Raw genomic sequence first — 18,429 nt, 5'->3', positions numbered from 1 at the left:
GTGAGTCGTACAACTTCCCACTTTGCAGGCAAAATGCCAGAACAGCCACCGAACCGACCGACCACGAGTGGGGGCGACTGGACAATTTAACTGCTGCACTTTGTTTACGGAGAGTCATTAGCTGCAGCTCAGCTGGTTAGCATGCTAGCTAACTATGCTAGCATGCTAACAGCCCAGACCACGGGGATCGAGTCACCGCCTGTCGGGCGGACAGAGCACCTACTGCGGCGTGCACTTACAGGAAAGGCCCGTATCCTCATTTTGGTGTCCTTCTTGGTGCCGCTTTTGCTGAGATTGGACATGGTTGCCTCGTCTGTGGGCTCTGTATTCACATGAAAGTATGCTCCAGGGCGGGACGGGGGTGGCTACTGGTTTGTGGAGCGGCCGACGAGCTTTCACTCGACCTCGTAGCTCCGCGTCCCGGCACCGCAAGTTTATTGTTGACAGCCAAACGCCAAATCCGAGAGTTGTTCATACAGCAATGGCGGAGTACCTGCAGATCTCATTGCGCAGAGCTCACGCACTCCAAGTCCCGCGAGAAAGACTTTATGTGGAATCTCGTTCTCAATATTACTTTTACCTGTACTTTAAATGAATGTACTTGATCACATGTGTTCAGCTTAGCGGAGAGTATTGATAGTTGATTTATTAAATAGTTCTATTCTGAACTGAAAGTATGCACCGGAAATGGAGTCTATTGGAGTCTGTTTGTTACTTTACTAATACAAGTACCCGTAGTTAATATATAATAATAATAATAATAATAATAATAATAATAATAATAATAACCTAATGAAATGGAAAGTAATTCATTATAATTACTTGAGTAGTTGTACTTATTTATTTCCTTGAATTTATTTCCTTCCACATTAGCTACTTATACTTCTTCTTAACTACACAGCGAAAAGGAACTATTGTACTTGTAACTCTACATTTAACACGTATGCCTACTTGATACGTTGTTGTGTACCATTTGGTTATTGCTATTTTTTGAATAATAATAATACTTCCTCGACCACTGCAAAATACACCATTACAAGTCCTGCATTCAAACTCAAGTAGAAACACAGAAATAATTTCAAAATGTTTTACTTACGTATCAAAAGTAGAAATGCTCATGCTGAATGACTCCTGTCAGTGTTATATTTACTACATGTGCATATTGTAAACTAAAATAGTTTCTGAAGTTGCATTCTGTTCTATTCTATTAATCTACTGCGGTCACATCATTTACTGGTGTAAAGTCCACCACTGTGGTTTACCTGTGTCTTGTTTTCAGTTGTATTCTTTTCCATCTTAATTTGGTGAAATTGGGTTATTTTGAGCTATAATGTGCTGTCTGAGTCTTTGGACCAGCTGGATGAACTCCTCTTCAGCTGCAGCTCTTGGCAGATAAGGACTCTTTCGTTCAACTGTATGTTATGTTGTTTTTAGGGGATGTATGGTGTTAGCTGTTCCGTTTTTTGTATTTCTAATATAAGATGGTGTCTTTAAAGTACTATGAAAAACGCTATATGAATTAAATGCATTATTATTATTATGGTCCTAGCCAAGTTTAGTTGTGATATTGGTCCATTATGCACGTGTATAACTCTGCTTGCAAGTATGTATATGTTTACGTCTCTCCTCTCAAATTCATTCATCAAATATTACTTCCAGAGATAATTCAAAGATTCTCTAACAAACTGGAATACCTTCAATCTGATTTTAATTGGAATGCCAAATGTAAGGCTTTGAATTCAAATAGTGTTGTTTTTAGCAAGGTTTTCCACATTTCAACTGGGTTAATTTTATTAAATACAGATGGGTACGGAAATAGGCATAATTCTGGGCATAACATCAGTTTAAAGCCATATGAAAGGACCCATGTCAAATTATTATGTGATACATATGCCCAAAGAAAACGTTGTTTGATGCATTCATTCTACATCAGTTATTTGGCAACATATAATGTGGGCATGTATGCACATGTGCTACATGCAATAAATCAGTCTGCAGAGTATGGTGACGTTACACTATATGGTGTGTTGTGTGCACTTTTAGAAACAGCAACCAAGAAGCCTTTCACCAGATTTATTCCAAGAAAAAAAGAAAAGATCTAAAAATGTCATCCATAATGTCCTTGTTCATTACATCTGAAGAAGAACAAGACCACGAGCACTCAGAACTCAACCAAAAAAAATAATTAACAGATGACAGGATTTAGTCCTCAGTATAAGCATCATGTATACATTTCAGATTAATTTGGGTTCTTATTTGTTGGAGAGTATCACATTTATAACCTTATACCCATATGGAGTTCTTTCATCTCATCTATCTAAGTCTAACCTTGGGTTGTTCAAAAATTGTATTTAAAAAGAGAGAGAACACAATGCAACCACTTTAAATACATTGCAGAATTTAAATACTTCCCATTGGAGTAATGACAGAAAATCAAGTAACATTTCTGTTTTTTAAAACTTTAATATTTACAGGAAATGTATTTTTGCCACTTTAAATGATTATGTCACAGGTGATCTTTCATTACAATGACGTTAAGTCACAGGTTAGAGTCCTGCTGTTCTGTGATGATGGGAAATAGATTGGATTCATACTTCCTGAATGAGCCGAAATTTCAGACCAGTCATGATGTTTTAGAAAAGTTTTATACGAACACAGCCCTCAACTTCCCTCCAAAATTAGAGAACAAAACTAATTTAGGGTGTGTCCGCTTTTTTGCCTTGCAGCTTGGCCAGGAAGTAGATAATGTTTGCTTGGCACATTTAACCCTGACTCTCTAAAACAAACTAAAATAAAGGGACCGATACACACTCAGTATCGACAACTGTCCTCGGTCTTTACTGTCAAAAGCAGTTTAGATAAAAAAATTGTCACAGCCATTCAATTTTCAAAAGTGTGATCTAACACTGAAATGCCTTTGGAAACTCAGACCTAATAATAATTTAACAAGAGACATAGGTACGTAACAGAGGCAGACAATTCATTTTGCACATGAAAAAGGCAGGTACATATGAAACAGTAGTTTAATAATAATAGAAGTGGGCAAACCACATGTGAGAGAAAGAGCTTGAGAAATAGAGAGAGAGTCTACAAACATATCTGTACGCCCTTTAAGACATTTATTGTAAAAAAATAATCAGTCCATGAAGCAGACCAAGGCAGATCAAGCGGTCAACCACTGATGCATATCCTGATGTAGGTATAACACATACATCAAGCCACTTGGCATCAAGGAGGAAGGTTGTTTGGGTAGCATTCAGCCTCATGAGACCCTGTCAAGAACCATTGTATATTTAAATACCATGATTGCAATATTTTCATTTTCGACTGAAGAAATTCTAGCAAGATCCCTTGAGGTTTGTGTCTGCATCATTACTATCAACAGCTTTGTAAAGACCGGTTGTACTGAATATCCCCCTCTTGATCTCAATACCTTCAGTCCCCCCTCTCTCTCCCTCTCTCTCTCTCTCTCTCTCTCTCTCTCTCTCTCTCTCTCTACTCACCCACTCATCCATCCACTCATTTGCTCACTCACTCTCATCCCTCCACCCAGCCTACATACAGTATTCCTGTCCATTACAAAAGTGTATCTTAGTTTAACTAGTCCTTGATTACTTTACCCAGCTCTGCAGCATTTCCTATAAAGTAAAACTGAACATGGCATATTGTAACACAACACCCAATGCCCCCCACCCCACCCTTTTTTTTTTACGAGGTACAATCTGAGAACCAAACTCTAATTTTCATTTCATTTGGGGTGCAGCAATAGTGAACTGTTGATGCTATTAGGACTGAGTTATTTCTATTATGGCTACATCTCTAGTTCCTTCCTTCCTTAAACAATTTTTGGGTGCATTGAGGACTGAAAAAAAATATGTTGTGTCTGCTTAATATCCACCGGTGGTTGTATATAACTTAAAATAGAAAGAAGTGAACATGACATCTGAGGTTTTCACACAGGTATTTCACAAATATACATCTTTTGAGCATTGTGATCATTCATTCCCCGCATTGATACTCAAACTATGTCTATAACAAATATACAACATACGTACTAAACAGACTCTTTATTTCAATTTTCATATATTAAAAGCTCTAAGAAAGGCAGCAAAGATGCGCAATAAGGCAGATCCATATGACACACTCAATGACACACTCCATATAACACGCTCTACTCTGGCACATTTACACTAACATATGAGATGGATCTTTTAAAGGGCTTCGGTTGCTCTCTATCTAAAGTGGTTTGTGATGAAATCAGTAAACTAAAAAGTAAAAGGAAGTGATAACAGGAGTGGGAAGAATAGGAAGGAAAAATAAACTGGGGGTGTGTTTTAGATCATGAGCGACCTTTGTTCGAGGTGTAGATGCATACTTGATGCAGTGACAAGCAGCTAATATGCACCAGGTGTGTGTTTTTCATGTTTTAGGCATTAAGTGGGGTATTATGGCCAGGGATCTGTGACTAATTGATCAGTGATTGTCAATTTGTCCTTTAAACCTCCCCAAAAATGAGGACAAGTAAATAAATACACCCGAGGGTTATAAGGCTGTGTAAGTAAATTAACTAAATCTCTTTTGTACAACGATGAATAATCAAATATATTTTTGAAGAGCCAAATACAAAAATCTGTCATGATGGTATAAAAATGAACTGCATTGATTTCTTAGCCGTGGAGAAACCGACACTGACAAAGATAAAAGGAATAATACATGAGGTGTCCATATAGCATGCATTCATCAGCATCAGATGAGGGACTATGGCAGCTGTTGGTGTGTGAACAAAGCTGAGCCATTGAAATCAATATAAGCCTTTATGAAACATTTTACAGAAAGTAAATAGCACTTTATCTCACTGTTACATGAAGTTGAAGTAGTCTTTTTCCATAAGAATTGTTTTTCTCTCGGTTGCGTGTCTAAACAGTATGTGCATGTACATTTGTGTGTCAGTGTGTGCATGTGTGTGTTTACAATCGTAATCAGGATCAGTACTGTATGAATGAACTTGTGACTTGTGGTTAAAAACGTATTTTTCCAGTATAGCTGCTGAAAAAGATAAAAGTCACTACCTTCTGCTTTCCTGAACTGGACACACAAGCAACATGTGGCATCTAATCACTGAACCGGCTCAGATGGATCCACACGTTTCAAATCACCTGTCGGAGTCAGTTAGTTTGAAACTTTGTCCTGTCCATTCTGCATGGCCTGCTAAGCATCTAAGTGATTGACAGCAGAGAGATCCCTCCCTCTTAGGTCGCTAAAAAGGTATCATCAGCCTCTTATTGGACCACGGAAAACTTCCAGAAACCGCCAGCAGCCCGCTGATGTCACTGACCCCTTCCTCCTTCTGCATCATCAAGGCAACCATTGAGGCAGTGGTCGTCGCTCCCGAATGCACCCTGGGACTGCAGCAGCTCGTACTCCTGGTCCAGGAAGTCTAGGCTGTTGTTGCTAGGCAACCCACGGATGGTGAACTTGTGGGACACTTTGGTCCACTGCTCCCGATTTGCCGCCACTCTTTCGTACAGCTCAGTGGCCCCGGGTAGCAGCTCAGATAAGAGCCTGAAAAGACAGACGGCAGGGGTCAAAGTTATCGGGACACTTTATCACACTATTTTTTCGATTTTTTTGGGGGAGTTTTTCCTGATCCGATGTGAGGTCTTGGGACAGGGATGTTATGTGTGTGTACAGATTGCAAAGCCCTCCGAGGGAAATTTGTAATTTGGGAATTTGGGCTATACAAAATAAACTGAATTGAATCAAGACAAGGCTTCCACGCGATTACTTGACAATAAGAGATCTTCAATGTGTCAGCTTGAGAAAGTCTCAAATAAAAAGGTCAAATAAAACATTAACCTAAAAACACAACATGAACCAAGCTGTTGCTAACTGTGTTTGTCTGCTGTTTGGTACTGTTCGGGAAGCATATAGTGAATTTCTCAGTTTTGTTTGCTGATCAAAACAGTACAGTTGTAGGATCATACAACCAAAACAATGTGCTAAAAGATGCTGAAATACTCATTACAGTGGAGGGAATCTGGAAACAACCCTCACACATTAGTTTATTTGAGTATTTGTTAATATGAAAAATATTTACAAGAGCAGTTTCAAATGATAAAAAAAAGAGAAATATACTGAATACAATCCAACAGTCAGTATTGACCCTAAGACAAAGTGAGGTGTGATCACAGGTGTCAGGGTAGGGGGGATGTGATGTTTGAGCTCTTTTTACGCACTTGTAAATGGGCATGGCGATATGTTCCATGAAGCTTATCTGTAGTTCGGGGATGTACGCTTTCTCTCTGTCCATCATCTCACTGGGTCTGTTCCCCATGGCTTTTTCCTGCACATACACACAATACAGATAGATGTGAGTAATGAGCACTCTATCATTTAAAATGACACACACACTTCAGCCACTTTAATAATTTCACATGCCATTGAACAGCCAGTGTACACTAACACATACCAGATCTCCTTGAGAGAAGAACTCTTTGTAAATCAGCTCCTGTGGACACAAACAGGCAGACGGTGTCATTGCTCATATGGTTTTATATTCACAGTGACATTGATTAAGTTTGACTTAAAATACAGCTCACTTATTTATGTAATTCCCCTTTATGACATTTCAATATTTGGTGTGATTGCTGTTTTTCTATTTATCCTAGAGCATTTTCTGACCAGTGTGAAAATAATGTACCAACTGAGACCAATACAAGCCAGGCCATGTATTACACAGAAATGGGTTTTCTGTTTTGGGAGAAAGGATTACAGTGCATTTGTTGGAGGTGTTTGGAGATTTAGGGGGTAAGATTTAGGACAAGGGTCAGGGGTTTGGTGCTGAAAAGGGGGCAGCGCAAGATTAAACATAATCCGAAAATGCAGTGCAGTTTCACAGAATAGCAAAAATAATAGAATATAGATTGAAAGGTAGTTTCCAATGGTACAGATATGAATCCCATCATCTTTAATGTCCAAGAAAGGGGTCAGTTTGACTTTATAGTCTTTGGGAATTGGAAATCTTTAGGAATGCACTGCTGAAAAAAGGAGCTGCTACAGAAATGTATTGCTGCTGCACGTCAGCTAATAGAGACAGTATATAAACCGGAAGTTCTTTCCCTTCCTCATATTCAATCTTTTGTTTCAACAAGCTTTTTAAATGCAGTCTGTAATGTGTGCTACACTAATTGCTAAACATTAATATTGATAAATGTATACATTACGACTGTAATGTACGCATTTGTCTTTTATTCAGTCAATCATTACATACAATACAATAAGTAAAGCCACAATCTAATATACAAAAAAAAGAAATGAAATCAGATAATTAATTCAATATGAAGAACTAAATATATCATATATATATGTGTGCCAATTCATATATTCTGTTCATTATTTCCCAACTTAAAACTAAACTCATTTAGTTAAATGTGTGGTAAAGTTATATTGTAAAGTATAGATATTGGTGTAGAATATGAACTGACAGCAATCTTGCGTGTGGTTTTCCAGCCCTTGGTTTGGTCTGACAGGTCACACGACGTCATCAACAGGCACAGCAGCATGGAACGATGATTACGGTTTTTTGGGTTGAATCCGTCTGAAACAAACACATGCAAAATAAATTATCTGTCTGAACTGAAATTACACACTTACTTTGACAGTAAAACAGATGACAACTTTGTGATGATCTGAGGAAAACCACAACTTCCCACCACTGTACAATTTTAGATTGAAACATTTACTGATTCATATTCTCTCTTTTTTACCCTTTTTTTTAAAAACTCATTGCATTTTAAAACCCCATAAGCAAAATGGATGGCTACTATGTGATGATAGATATTGATGAGCAGAAGCCACAGCTATATGTCAGTTACCAGCAGTATGTGCTAGAATAAATTTGGTAAAAATGAATGTTAACACCGCCAATTTCTATTCTGTGTTTGGTCGCACTACTTTTGCCCATGACTGACAAGTTACACCCTCTGCGGTGCAAGGCAATCACTAACTCATTTAAAAGCTTTTAATGTCCTTCAATTACTCAAACAGCACACAATTGATTGCACTGAGGAGACTTCCACTTAGGATAACCTATAATTGGTTGCATTCAGGCGAAACAAATCCCTGGCCAGTAGGTTACAGCCAATTATTTTATATAATAATAGAGACAAGCAAATTTCTCTTCAAAAGGGTTAAGAGTTCAATAAAAGTAGAGGATTATTAAGAATGTCAGTGATGAACGCTGGAAATTTGACCTAAGATCTCTGAAAAATAAGTCATGGAATAATGAAAATCTAGAGTCAGTAATGTGGCTTTTGTGTGGTGCGATAAAAAAGGAACCAGCAGAAGAAATGCACAGTCTGTATATGTATCAGTGATTATTTAGTGGGAAACATTTGACACAAACTTACTTGCAAACTTACAAAATGTTTTCAAAGCCTCCCTCTGCTGTTCGGGGTTGTGAGTTTCAAGCAAAAGTAGAGATGTGGCTGTGCATACTGAACTGCTTTTGCGTACGTACCATCAGCCATCTTCTGCAAGTCCTTGAAAATGCGAAGGTGGTGAGCCAGGTCTGTTGCAAGAATGACATCTCTAATCAAATCCAGCATGCGTGTGTAGTCCTAAAAAGACATGAAAAATAACTTTACCTTGCACATACAGGGAAAGCAGCATGAAGTAAATGGAAATGAAAAGTGAGAGACATTTTGTAATGTGTGAATGTCTTCCTCTATCTCACCTTCCTGTTGAACTTATCAAAGATGTTGCAGCCGTGAGTGTTCAGAATGGCGATGGCCTGGGCAAAGTGATGTCTCTGTCATGGTAAATAACGTATAACAGGAAAAGCAATGAGTGCAGCTTCTAAGGGAATGCTGAGTCATGTCGTAATGTAACAAGCAAAAACAATTATATATATATAATTAATTATTATAATTATTATATTATATTATATTATATATATATATATATATATATATATATATATATATATATATATATATATATATATATATATATGCGTGCCAGTGCCTCGCCGCTGCTGCGAGCAATTTAAGTTTGAATTTGGCCACTAGGTGTCGTACCAGTAAAAAAAAACATTCGTAGATCACACATAATAAATCACCAACAAGGAAGGAACAAATACAAATACAAATACACAACGTTCAATTCTAAATGCTGCTAATTATATTGCACTCATTAGCATTGCTGTCATATTTAGTAATAGTATGGACTTCATCATATTCAGCTGTGCTTCTAATATTCTACCCCCTTCTAGAAGTAGGGAAGGACAAAAACATAGGAACAACTAAATCTTTAACTATGACCTCAGTAATAACAACTCAATCGTATCATTTATGGAATAACTTAACAGAACAACAGTACAGGCTGTACATGGAATGAATATAGGCTCAGATCCCTCATATTGTCATAGCTATGATAGATGTCCAGTCTGCTCTCTCACACCCCTGCGATGTGATGTAACTGGTTGCTAGTTTACCTCCATCACAGATCCCTCTGAGCTGTATAGAGCAGCCAGCACAGATTGCTGAAAATGAAAACAGACAGACAAATAAAACACAATCCTTATTAAGTACACATTATGTTGATTCAAATGAAACATTATCCTTCAGTTAAACTGTACTTGTCAGCTTGAATATGGATCTGAAGGAATATGAAATCATAAGCTGACAAAACGATGACCTTTGTTGCATAACGAGAGATGGAGTGTGCGTCATTTAGGCGCTGCAGGGTTATAGTCATTATAGATGATTACAGTGAAGCAGAGGAACATGCTTCTAATCAAAATGACATCTAGTGTCTCACTGGGGCAAATTCACAGATGGGGAGATACACAGACTCTGATATCACTAAGAGCCTTTTATTGATATTCTTCATCCTGAGCCTCTTAAAGTCAATTTATAGTCTGCTTTTGAAAGTGCAGCTGCAGTGCTGTTCTACTACTCTATTCAGGAGGATTATTCTCTTTTAATGAATCAGTCTTCTTTGAAAATGTTACATTCAGTAGATCATGCTGCTTTACTATTTGTCTGTGATTTGGGTTTCCATACACACCATTGCATTTTGAATGAGAAAGTTGGTTTGTCCTCTTTATACAACTGTAGAATATCATATTGGTCTTAATAAAGCACAAACTGCCTCCTTATCTATGTTCGTTTCTGACGCCTAAAACATGCAGACAAATTATGGATGTCATTCCTCGAACCTACATAATTTATGGTGAAAGATTTTTGCACCATGAAATAGTTTAAAAACAGGATTAAGGACTATTTGAACACTGAATATGCATCCTACTGAATGACACTGCTAATTAATTGGTTGATGCAATTCGCTGTTTGTTTTAAGTCTGTTACTTGTCTCTTTTATGTGAAATGTGTTGTTGTTTTCAACATTTTGCTGTTTTGTTTTTAAGTCTTGGGCAGGTGTCCATTGGACAATATATTTTAAATCTCAATGGGACTATCCTGTATAAATGAAGGTACATAACATAAAGATAATTTGTGCTCTTACTGAGGCGACTTGGAAAGAATTGTTGGTGCCACGGTGGTCCAGGTCATGGCACATGCAGGAGACAAAGAGAGCTAGAATCTCTATGTCCCTAAAAGGAGAGGAAAGAAGGCGGATTGAGGTGAAAAAACAACTAAACGTGTGGCTACTTGTGTGGAGGGATAAGTGTTATCTACGTACTCGAGGTAGTTGGACAGCCCTAGGTTTTTGTAGAGCAGGTAGCAGAAGTGTGAGACAGAGAAGGCGTGCATCCAGTTGTGGTAGGGAGGGTCCCTGTAGCCTTTCTTCACCATCAGACAGAACCTAACACCAAACAGTTTGATTATTATCTTCAACACAGCATGAAACAAATGGTTCTTATAGCACATAATCAAAGGATTCTTTATAAACTAAGCGGCGGGTTTGTTCTTGTTTCTTACTTTCAATAAAAAAAAACAGGCACTACATTATATATTTGCTGCAATGCTGAAGAAGTAGTCCCAGAAATCAATTCCACCATCCACAAGGTTAAAGAATAATTTGACACATTCAATTAATGCTCTCGCTCTACTTAACAAACAATATCTTGTCAGTTTATTTTACTAGTGCCATTTACTCCAACACACTATGAAGCAGCTGACAAGAATGTGATCATGGAAAAGGATTCAACAGAGTGATGAAATAATGAACACACAGGTAGGAAGAGTGGAAAATTAAGATAAAATCTGAAACTATTTATCAATTCAGACTACTTGAAGTAACTGGAGGACACATTCACACACACACACACACACACACACACACACACACACACACACACACACACACACACACACACACACACACACACACACACACACAGGCTCTAATATTCAGAATATGAATTGATGGATTTGTCAGACCTGGCGAGAGTGTTCACGTCAATCTTGAATTTGTGGATGAAACCCATGTCTTCAAACATGCTGAGGATGCACTGCAGACACACACAACAAGATCAGTTACATTCTTTTCTCCTCCTCTCTGTGTCTCTCGTCCCCCTCAGTCTCTCTCTTTCCCACTTGTCTCTTACCAACGGCGTGGTGTCGTCAGGCAGGGAGCGAGGTGTGTACGTGAATTCGGCGAAACAGGGGTGGATCTCCTTCACGGGTTCGATCCCTGTTACCAGCAGCTTAATTACCTCTTCCTCTGACACCTGCAACATAGACATACTGAATCATATTGAGTAAATAATACGGACAGTCAGTAAACACAATGCGTCTGTGTGCGAGAGGGAGTGAGATGTAGAATGTGATGTTACCTTCATATGGTACATCATCATCTCATTGGCCAGGTGGGACCTGAACTGAGCTTCATGAACTCTCTTGTAGAGCAGAGACTAGAGAAGCAAACATCATATTATAGCAACATTATACAGCTATGTTCACATATAACTGACCACTATATGATGTACAGTTCAGTTACAGCACCAGTAGTAGAGCAGTCTCCTTATCTTTTCTTGTTTTTTTATATATTTGAAAAATATAACTAAGTAGGCTGTGATGGTGTTTCATCTTTGGCATCCAACAGCGCTTGATTTTGAAATGAGGATAAAGAATTTACAATAATACGTCTGCTAATTACATATTATCCTGCTGAACCAATTTTTGTCCCAACCCACAGCATACTGTACACATGATACACAGTGAACATTGATAAATAATGCACGTTTCCGGTTTGAATGATTTACGAGCTGCTGGGCAGTCAATTATTTTTCCAATCAAATATCTTTATAGTTCATAGATAAACTACCTATAGTGGCCTGCAGTCATTCAAAGGTCACACACTGCAAGAGCTGCTTAGTAAGAAGGTGAACAGGAAACGATACATAAAGTATCACCACAGCTGTACTTTCTGTATCAGCTCTTTATTTCCTTCCCTCATTCCTTAATCCATGGTCTCTGCTTAAACTCCGTCAACATTAAAGTGCCTTTCTTAAGGTACATCATGTGAAATCAATTGTAAATCCATCATATGACTCAACCAATCGCAAGACTGCTTGACGGTATTCATAGAGGCAGGATAAATTAATCCAGTAAAACATTTTTTTTATCAATATCTCTATTCCGTTCATGGAAAAGGAGAGAGTTCCTTCAGTGATGATAAATATGATGACAAAGTTTGATCATCAAATTGTAAAAATTGTTTTTTACAGCAAATGAAAGAAACAACGTGCTGATCTGAGATTATTGCCACTGGGTTGTTGAAGGTTCTGATATATTTCAAATCAATGTCAACAATAAAGACTGTGACAATATAACAGCCCATCTTTATCATCGTCTTTGTGAGCTGCATATACTAGTGTTGCTGAATGAGTGCCAGTGGGTTTGTGGCGGTTATACTCTGCCTATGAACTACACCATAAAAGACACTCAGTTCCATCACAGACTGAATGTCTTTAAATTTCCCTCGAGGCTTCACTCCCACTGAACGGATCCCATTTTGCCAGACGGGATCGATCTTTCTGACAACACTAAAAAAAGATCTACCACATTGTTTTAAAAGACTAAGGAAATGGACACTGTAACTCATATTGTAAACTTTATTTAATTCCTCTCATGCAGTCAAACTTAATTAAGGATTATTACGGTGCATGGAACTGGCGGCGATCACACTATTATACATTACATTAATTTTGTGAGCATGTTACAAAACGAAGAATTATTGACATCTTTTTCAGTGAGTATGAAAATGAATGTGTAGCTTAAAACATGCTGCATTTATTCCTTGATAATGTTTCACACTTTGTCATTGCTGCTAACAGATAATAAGATAAAGTGTGAGAAGCCGTCTTCTATTGTGAAGTGAGATGTTTAGGTTGTTAATTAATTTGCAACTGCTAATGTTTATCAAGCAACTGTGTAGTTTATGTGTTTTATGCCTAATATGTTTGGCTTATAGCTTGACTTATTTGTTTCTCTGTATAAAAAACTGACTGGTGTAGCATTTAATAAATACACTGCACACTGTTGAGTGGCTTGTTCCTGACCAACAGTTTGTGGCTATTCAATATACCGAGTCAGAGTGAGTTATTGCAGCAGGTCGAGACTTACATGAGCGAGGCTGATACCACAGTAGATGGAGAAAGCCGTGGCCAGGTCTTCGTCAAAGCGGTTGAACCACGGCCCGTTCATTTTATTCACCAACTCAGCCACCCCAATCACCTCTAGAAGATGGAGGAATTAAAGAAAAGAAAGGGGAAGAGGACAGAAGTAAAGATGGAGAGATAAAAAGGAAGGTGATACATTGATGGAGGCAATGAGTTGAAGAAGTAAAGGCGAGAAAATTGATGGTGAAGAAAATTGGAGAGTGAAAGATGAGAGTCAAGGACGGAAGGAAAATGAGGCAGAGAATTCAAAACAGACATTGAATCAAATAGGGCTGCTAACTTAAATACATTTCATAATGAAGCTGAACTTAATTGCACATAAAAAGATCTGAGTTCAAACTCTTAATCTGACAGTTTTCTATATAGAGACAAATCCCAGAATCTAAAGCGTTTCTGCTTGGATACAGCAAGAAGTAGAGAGCAGCATCAAAGTAATGCAACTTCTAAGTATGGAACACACTGAGGATGGTCGCCTCTTCAATCTGCACTTTATGCACCGTAACATTTAGGTGAAAAGGATGTGATGTAACAACTCTTTGTGCTATTCTGAGAGAGCGTAGAAACAGCTTCGTTTTTAAAAGGAAAGAGGAAGAGTAGGTACGTGCTGTACAGGATACTAGAGGAGCAACTACCAATAGTGTAATGAAACTAAATCTGATTCGTTATTATATTATCGGTAGCCTCGCTATTGCATTATCTGCACATTACTGGACTCTACAGGGGCAGCAGTCGCCACTTTGTATTTATGGACAGTAGAGAAAGCGTTGTATGAGCCGAGCTGCTGAAACAGTCTGCTTAAATAGATAATTGCCATAAAACACTTAATTAAAAACGATCTATATCTTTGTATCTTTTATAATTGTTTTCTTGTTATGAATGTTTTTGCCTTTTATCTATTTCATTGTTTGTTTTCTTTCACTTTTATCAGTATTATCTTTGCGCAACAATCTCCAATTGGTGTCATTGGTTAATATTTCAGTCACCTGTGAATTGCAATAACCTGCATGAAAGGAGCTTTACAAACAAAGTTTGGTCCAAAAAAGAAAGTTGGGACTTTTTATATATGATGAATGAAAGAACTTGTGTGTGTGTGTGTGTGTGTGTGTGTGTGTGTGTGTGTGTGTGTGTGTGTGTGTGTGTGTGTGCCATTGCTGCTAGTACCATTGTTTTCATCTTTGATGGGGAAACAGAGGATGTTGCGAGTCTTGAAGCCGGTGCTGTCGTCCACACCGCGGTAGAAAAGAGGATGGGAGTAGGCGTCCTTTATGTTCAGGATCTGACCGGTGGTCGCCACGTGACCTGCAATACCCTGATCCGCTGGAATACGAAACTCCTTCTGCACTCACACACACACACACACACACGCCGACACGCACACAATTGCTTTTGTCAACTAGAAACACGATTATCCTGTTACACTTGTTTTTAATTGAGTGTTGACAGCGGAGTCAGACAGGATATGTCGGGCGAGAGCATAACGAATGCAACCGAGATGAGGCGGACGTTGTAATTACAACGTCCTGCATTCTAGTCTGGATGGGGACCTTTGTTGAATGTCATTCCATTTCTCTCTCCCATCATTTCCTGTCGGTCTTTACTGTCAACTCGCTAATAAAGGCACGAAATCCTTCCTCAAAAAGGTCACAGGAAAGTCTCCAGACACATACTCTGTGTACGTCTGTGTGTGTGTTTGTGTGTGTGTGTGTGTGTGTGTCGTACCTCCTCATCACTAACCACGCCGCCGTCAAACACCTTCGCCACCAACTCATGACTGACTCGATCCAGCAAGAACACTGAACAACTGGAGAAACAGAGAGACCGAGTTAGAGGGCTGATGGGGAGCAGAGCAGAGCAGAACAAATGAGAAGGTTTTTATCTAATTTCATCTCAGGTCATTTTGCTCCTTTAATTAAAAGCGGCAAGTCGGTTAAGAACAAATTGCCAAGATAGCCTTTTCAAATGGAGATAAAGACATTCACACACTCTATTTCAAACACACATCGAAACATCCCTTTGAAGATGAATCAGAGGGCTTACATCTCTGCATCACTGAGGTTCCTGGCTTCCACTATAATTTCCTGTAACAGCACTGACACATCATCTGAAAGAATAAGAAAGAGAGAGCGAGAGAAAGAGGGAGAGAGGGGGGGGGATCAAAAGAAAAACAGAGGAAATTAAAGGAATTACAGCAAAGCCCAGATAGACGGAAACAGAGATTATACAGTGGGTTGCTGTGAATTAGCTATACAAGATGATAAGAGCTTTTATAGTCAGCGGTTTGGTACAGTGAGAGGGCAATTTGCTCTACCAGTGGATCAATTCTTTGCACCTGCAATCACGATGAATCATCAATGACTTATTCTGCAGTTGGTGCTTACCGTTAGATTAGAATCTAAATGACTCGGTGTAATTAGCCAATAGAGAGGTGGAGCCATCACTTAATGCCCTTCTGATTTTACGGTTATGATCCTGGATGTAATCACCTTTTCGGTAATAACTCATTCAATTACGTGCGCCATTCGTTTCACTAGGTGATCACTTAAATATCGGCCATTAACGCAAATTGTACTACAACAGTCTTTCTTCACAGACGGGCAGAACTTACCCAAGTGTGTGAAGAGATTCTTGGCCACTTGTAAAAGCGCCTGTGTGGAAAAAACAGTAGACAAGAAAAGCTCTTTAACTTCAAGCGTATTTATGTTTGCATGCAATATGTGTGGAAGTGTGTGTAGGAGTGAGTGTGTGTGTGGGGGCGAGTGCACTATACCTGGCAGTCCACTTTGAGTTTCTGTTCTTTCTGGAAGGCCAAAGTTGAAGTGAGGACCGTTGAAGTGTAGCAGAAACAGTGCTGGATTGCATGCTCATCTGCCTCTGTGTGTCTGCAAGGGACAAGACACACACACACACACACACACACACACACACACACACACACACACACACACACACACACACACACATGAACAAAAGTAAACGGATATTAATAAATTCGTTGATTGCTTTAAAGTCAATCTGCAACTAATCTAATCTAAATGGATGAATAATTTTCATAATAATAAATAAAAGTAATTCTCTGGTAAACAAAAAATTATTTCATCAGTATATATAAAACATAATCCGTTCATAAATTATGCATTGTTATAGATGAAACTAAACAACAGTAAAGCTGTTCAAATGAATGTCTATGAATTATACTATCCATGAAAAGTAATATTCCAATAAAACAAATCTCTATGGAGCCATTTTGCATAATGGGTACTTTTACTCCTGACAGTTAAAACAAGTTTAGCTGGAATTGACTTTACTCAGTAATTTATAAATATCATGACTTCTTCCACCACTGCATTGTATAGCTCAAACAATGAATGGGTTAATGGGACAATTATCAGTTTTATTTGATATTGAAAATAATGATGAGTTGCAGCGCTACAACAGAGGCACGAGGCACAGTTATTGACTAGAATCACATGAACAAAGAACTATTACAGCTGCTTAAGAAAGAAGTCACTTTGACGTAATATGTCTAATTGGCTGAAAACAGAATCAAATGCTGGTTTCCTGCAGGTGGAGAATCTGAGTGTCACCGTCCTTGACAGCATTAAGCCGGCAAATGAAGACTGACTAATGAAATGATCTGCAGTGACTACGGTGATGCTGGTAATTGCTTGCAGTTTCCCTGCTTTGCCTACAGAGGGCAGTGGCACGTTATTGCGTTGATGTACTGAGTGAGGTGTAGCTCAAGGGCTTTATTTCCCTATTTTAGCAAGGGAGGCAGGATGTGACCCAAGCCTAGAAAAAGCCATGAGAAGCTCAATTTAAGGGCAATTAAGTTCATAGTTTTAATACTCTTAAATTATTTTCTGTGGTACCAGCTAGTTTTTTGCAGTCAGTTTTGCAAGATAGAAAAAAGTCACAGTTGCTGCCAACTTAATATTCAACACATATACAAATATACATCCTAACAGGTGCAGGTGCATCATGGGATCATTATCTTAGAGCTGTATTCACATCGTGTGTCATGTTCTTTTCTGCTGCCTGGCACCAATACTGAGTGACGGACCTGTTACTGGTGTCACAATATGTGAACAAGAGAAGTTCCAAAAAACTCTGCATATGAATATGAAATCTATATATAATGAGGGGATGCATCTTTTTGATGTATGCCTCTACTAAAATCTGGATGACTGCGCTAGAAGTGAAGGATAGATTTATCACATTTTATGCACAGTAGCGACCAGAATCCTACTGCTGTTACTATGGTAATGAGATGCCAGCTCTGTCATCAGTGCCACTGGCAGAGGGAGAAATTATAGGACATGATCCCCTCTCATCTATCTTAGTCTTTAGAGAGAGAGAGAGATAGAGAGAAAGAAAGAGAGAGAGAGAGAGAGAGAGAGAGAGAGAGAGAGAGAGAGAGAGAGAGAGAGAGAGAGAGAGAGAGAGAGCATGCATAGGAGAGGGATTGTATGAGAGTGCATATGAGTGAAGTGTGTTTCGGGGGAAAAAATATATAAAATACATTAATCTCCCAGCACTTTAACATAAGTAGAGACATGCTGCCTGACAGATGGATGGTGATAGATAGATAGAGAGATTGAGAGAAAAAGAGAGAGAAATATGGATGTATGGAAAGAGAGAGAGCGATGGATAGATGGATGGATGGAGAGAGAGAGAGAGAGAGAGAGATGGATAGATGGATGGATAGATATAAACTAAAACAAAAAACTTTTCTCACACTACCAGATTGATTCTTTAACAAACAAACAGACACTACTGTATTCAGG

At 38.5% G+C, this 18,429-nt stretch overlaps 1 protein-coding gene across 1 annotated transcript in view; it reads right to left on the bottom strand.

Moving 5' to 3' along the window:
• Window positions 1-4,764: 4,764 nt before the first annotated feature.
• pde2a (phosphodiesterase 2A) overlaps window positions 4,765-18,429 on the bottom strand; it is a gene marked incomplete at its 5' end in the record, with an annotated part of 127,395 nt that continues 113,730 nt past the window's right edge. The window contains 18 exons of the mRNA XM_079225141.1: window positions 4,765-5,562; window positions 6,237-6,343; window positions 6,470-6,508; window positions 7,485-7,597; window positions 8,519-8,618; window positions 8,735-8,809; window positions 9,494-9,541; window positions 10,525-10,612; window positions 10,702-10,824; window positions 11,403-11,473; window positions 11,570-11,692; window positions 11,798-11,875; window positions 13,590-13,702; window positions 14,807-14,981; window positions 15,365-15,446; window positions 15,683-15,746; window positions 16,251-16,290; window positions 16,413-16,524. Coding sequence (XP_079081267.1) covers window positions 5,328-5,562; window positions 6,237-6,343; window positions 6,470-6,508; window positions 7,485-7,597; window positions 8,519-8,618; window positions 8,735-8,809; window positions 9,494-9,541; window positions 10,525-10,612; window positions 10,702-10,824; window positions 11,403-11,473; window positions 11,570-11,692; window positions 11,798-11,875; window positions 13,590-13,702; window positions 14,807-14,981; window positions 15,365-15,446; window positions 15,683-15,746; window positions 16,251-16,290; window positions 16,413-16,524 — 1,786 coding nt within the window. The 3' untranslated portion in view covers window positions 4,765-5,327. The remainder of the gene's footprint in view (window positions 5,563-6,236; window positions 6,344-6,469; window positions 6,509-7,484; window positions 7,598-8,518; window positions 8,619-8,734; window positions 8,810-9,493; window positions 9,542-10,524; window positions 10,613-10,701; window positions 10,825-11,402; window positions 11,474-11,569; window positions 11,693-11,797; window positions 11,876-13,589; window positions 13,703-14,806; window positions 14,982-15,364; window positions 15,447-15,682; window positions 15,747-16,250; window positions 16,291-16,412; window positions 16,525-18,429) is intronic.

The sequence above is a fragment of the Taurulus bubalis genome, assembly GCF_910589615.1.
Source record: "Taurulus bubalis genome assembly, chromosome: 10".
NCBI classification, from domain to species: Eukaryota; Metazoa; Chordata; class Actinopteri; order Perciformes; family Cottidae; genus Taurulus; species Taurulus bubalis.
The sequence above is the reverse complement of the archived record's forward strand: the minus strand, read 5'-3'. Positions and strand labels throughout refer to the sequence as shown.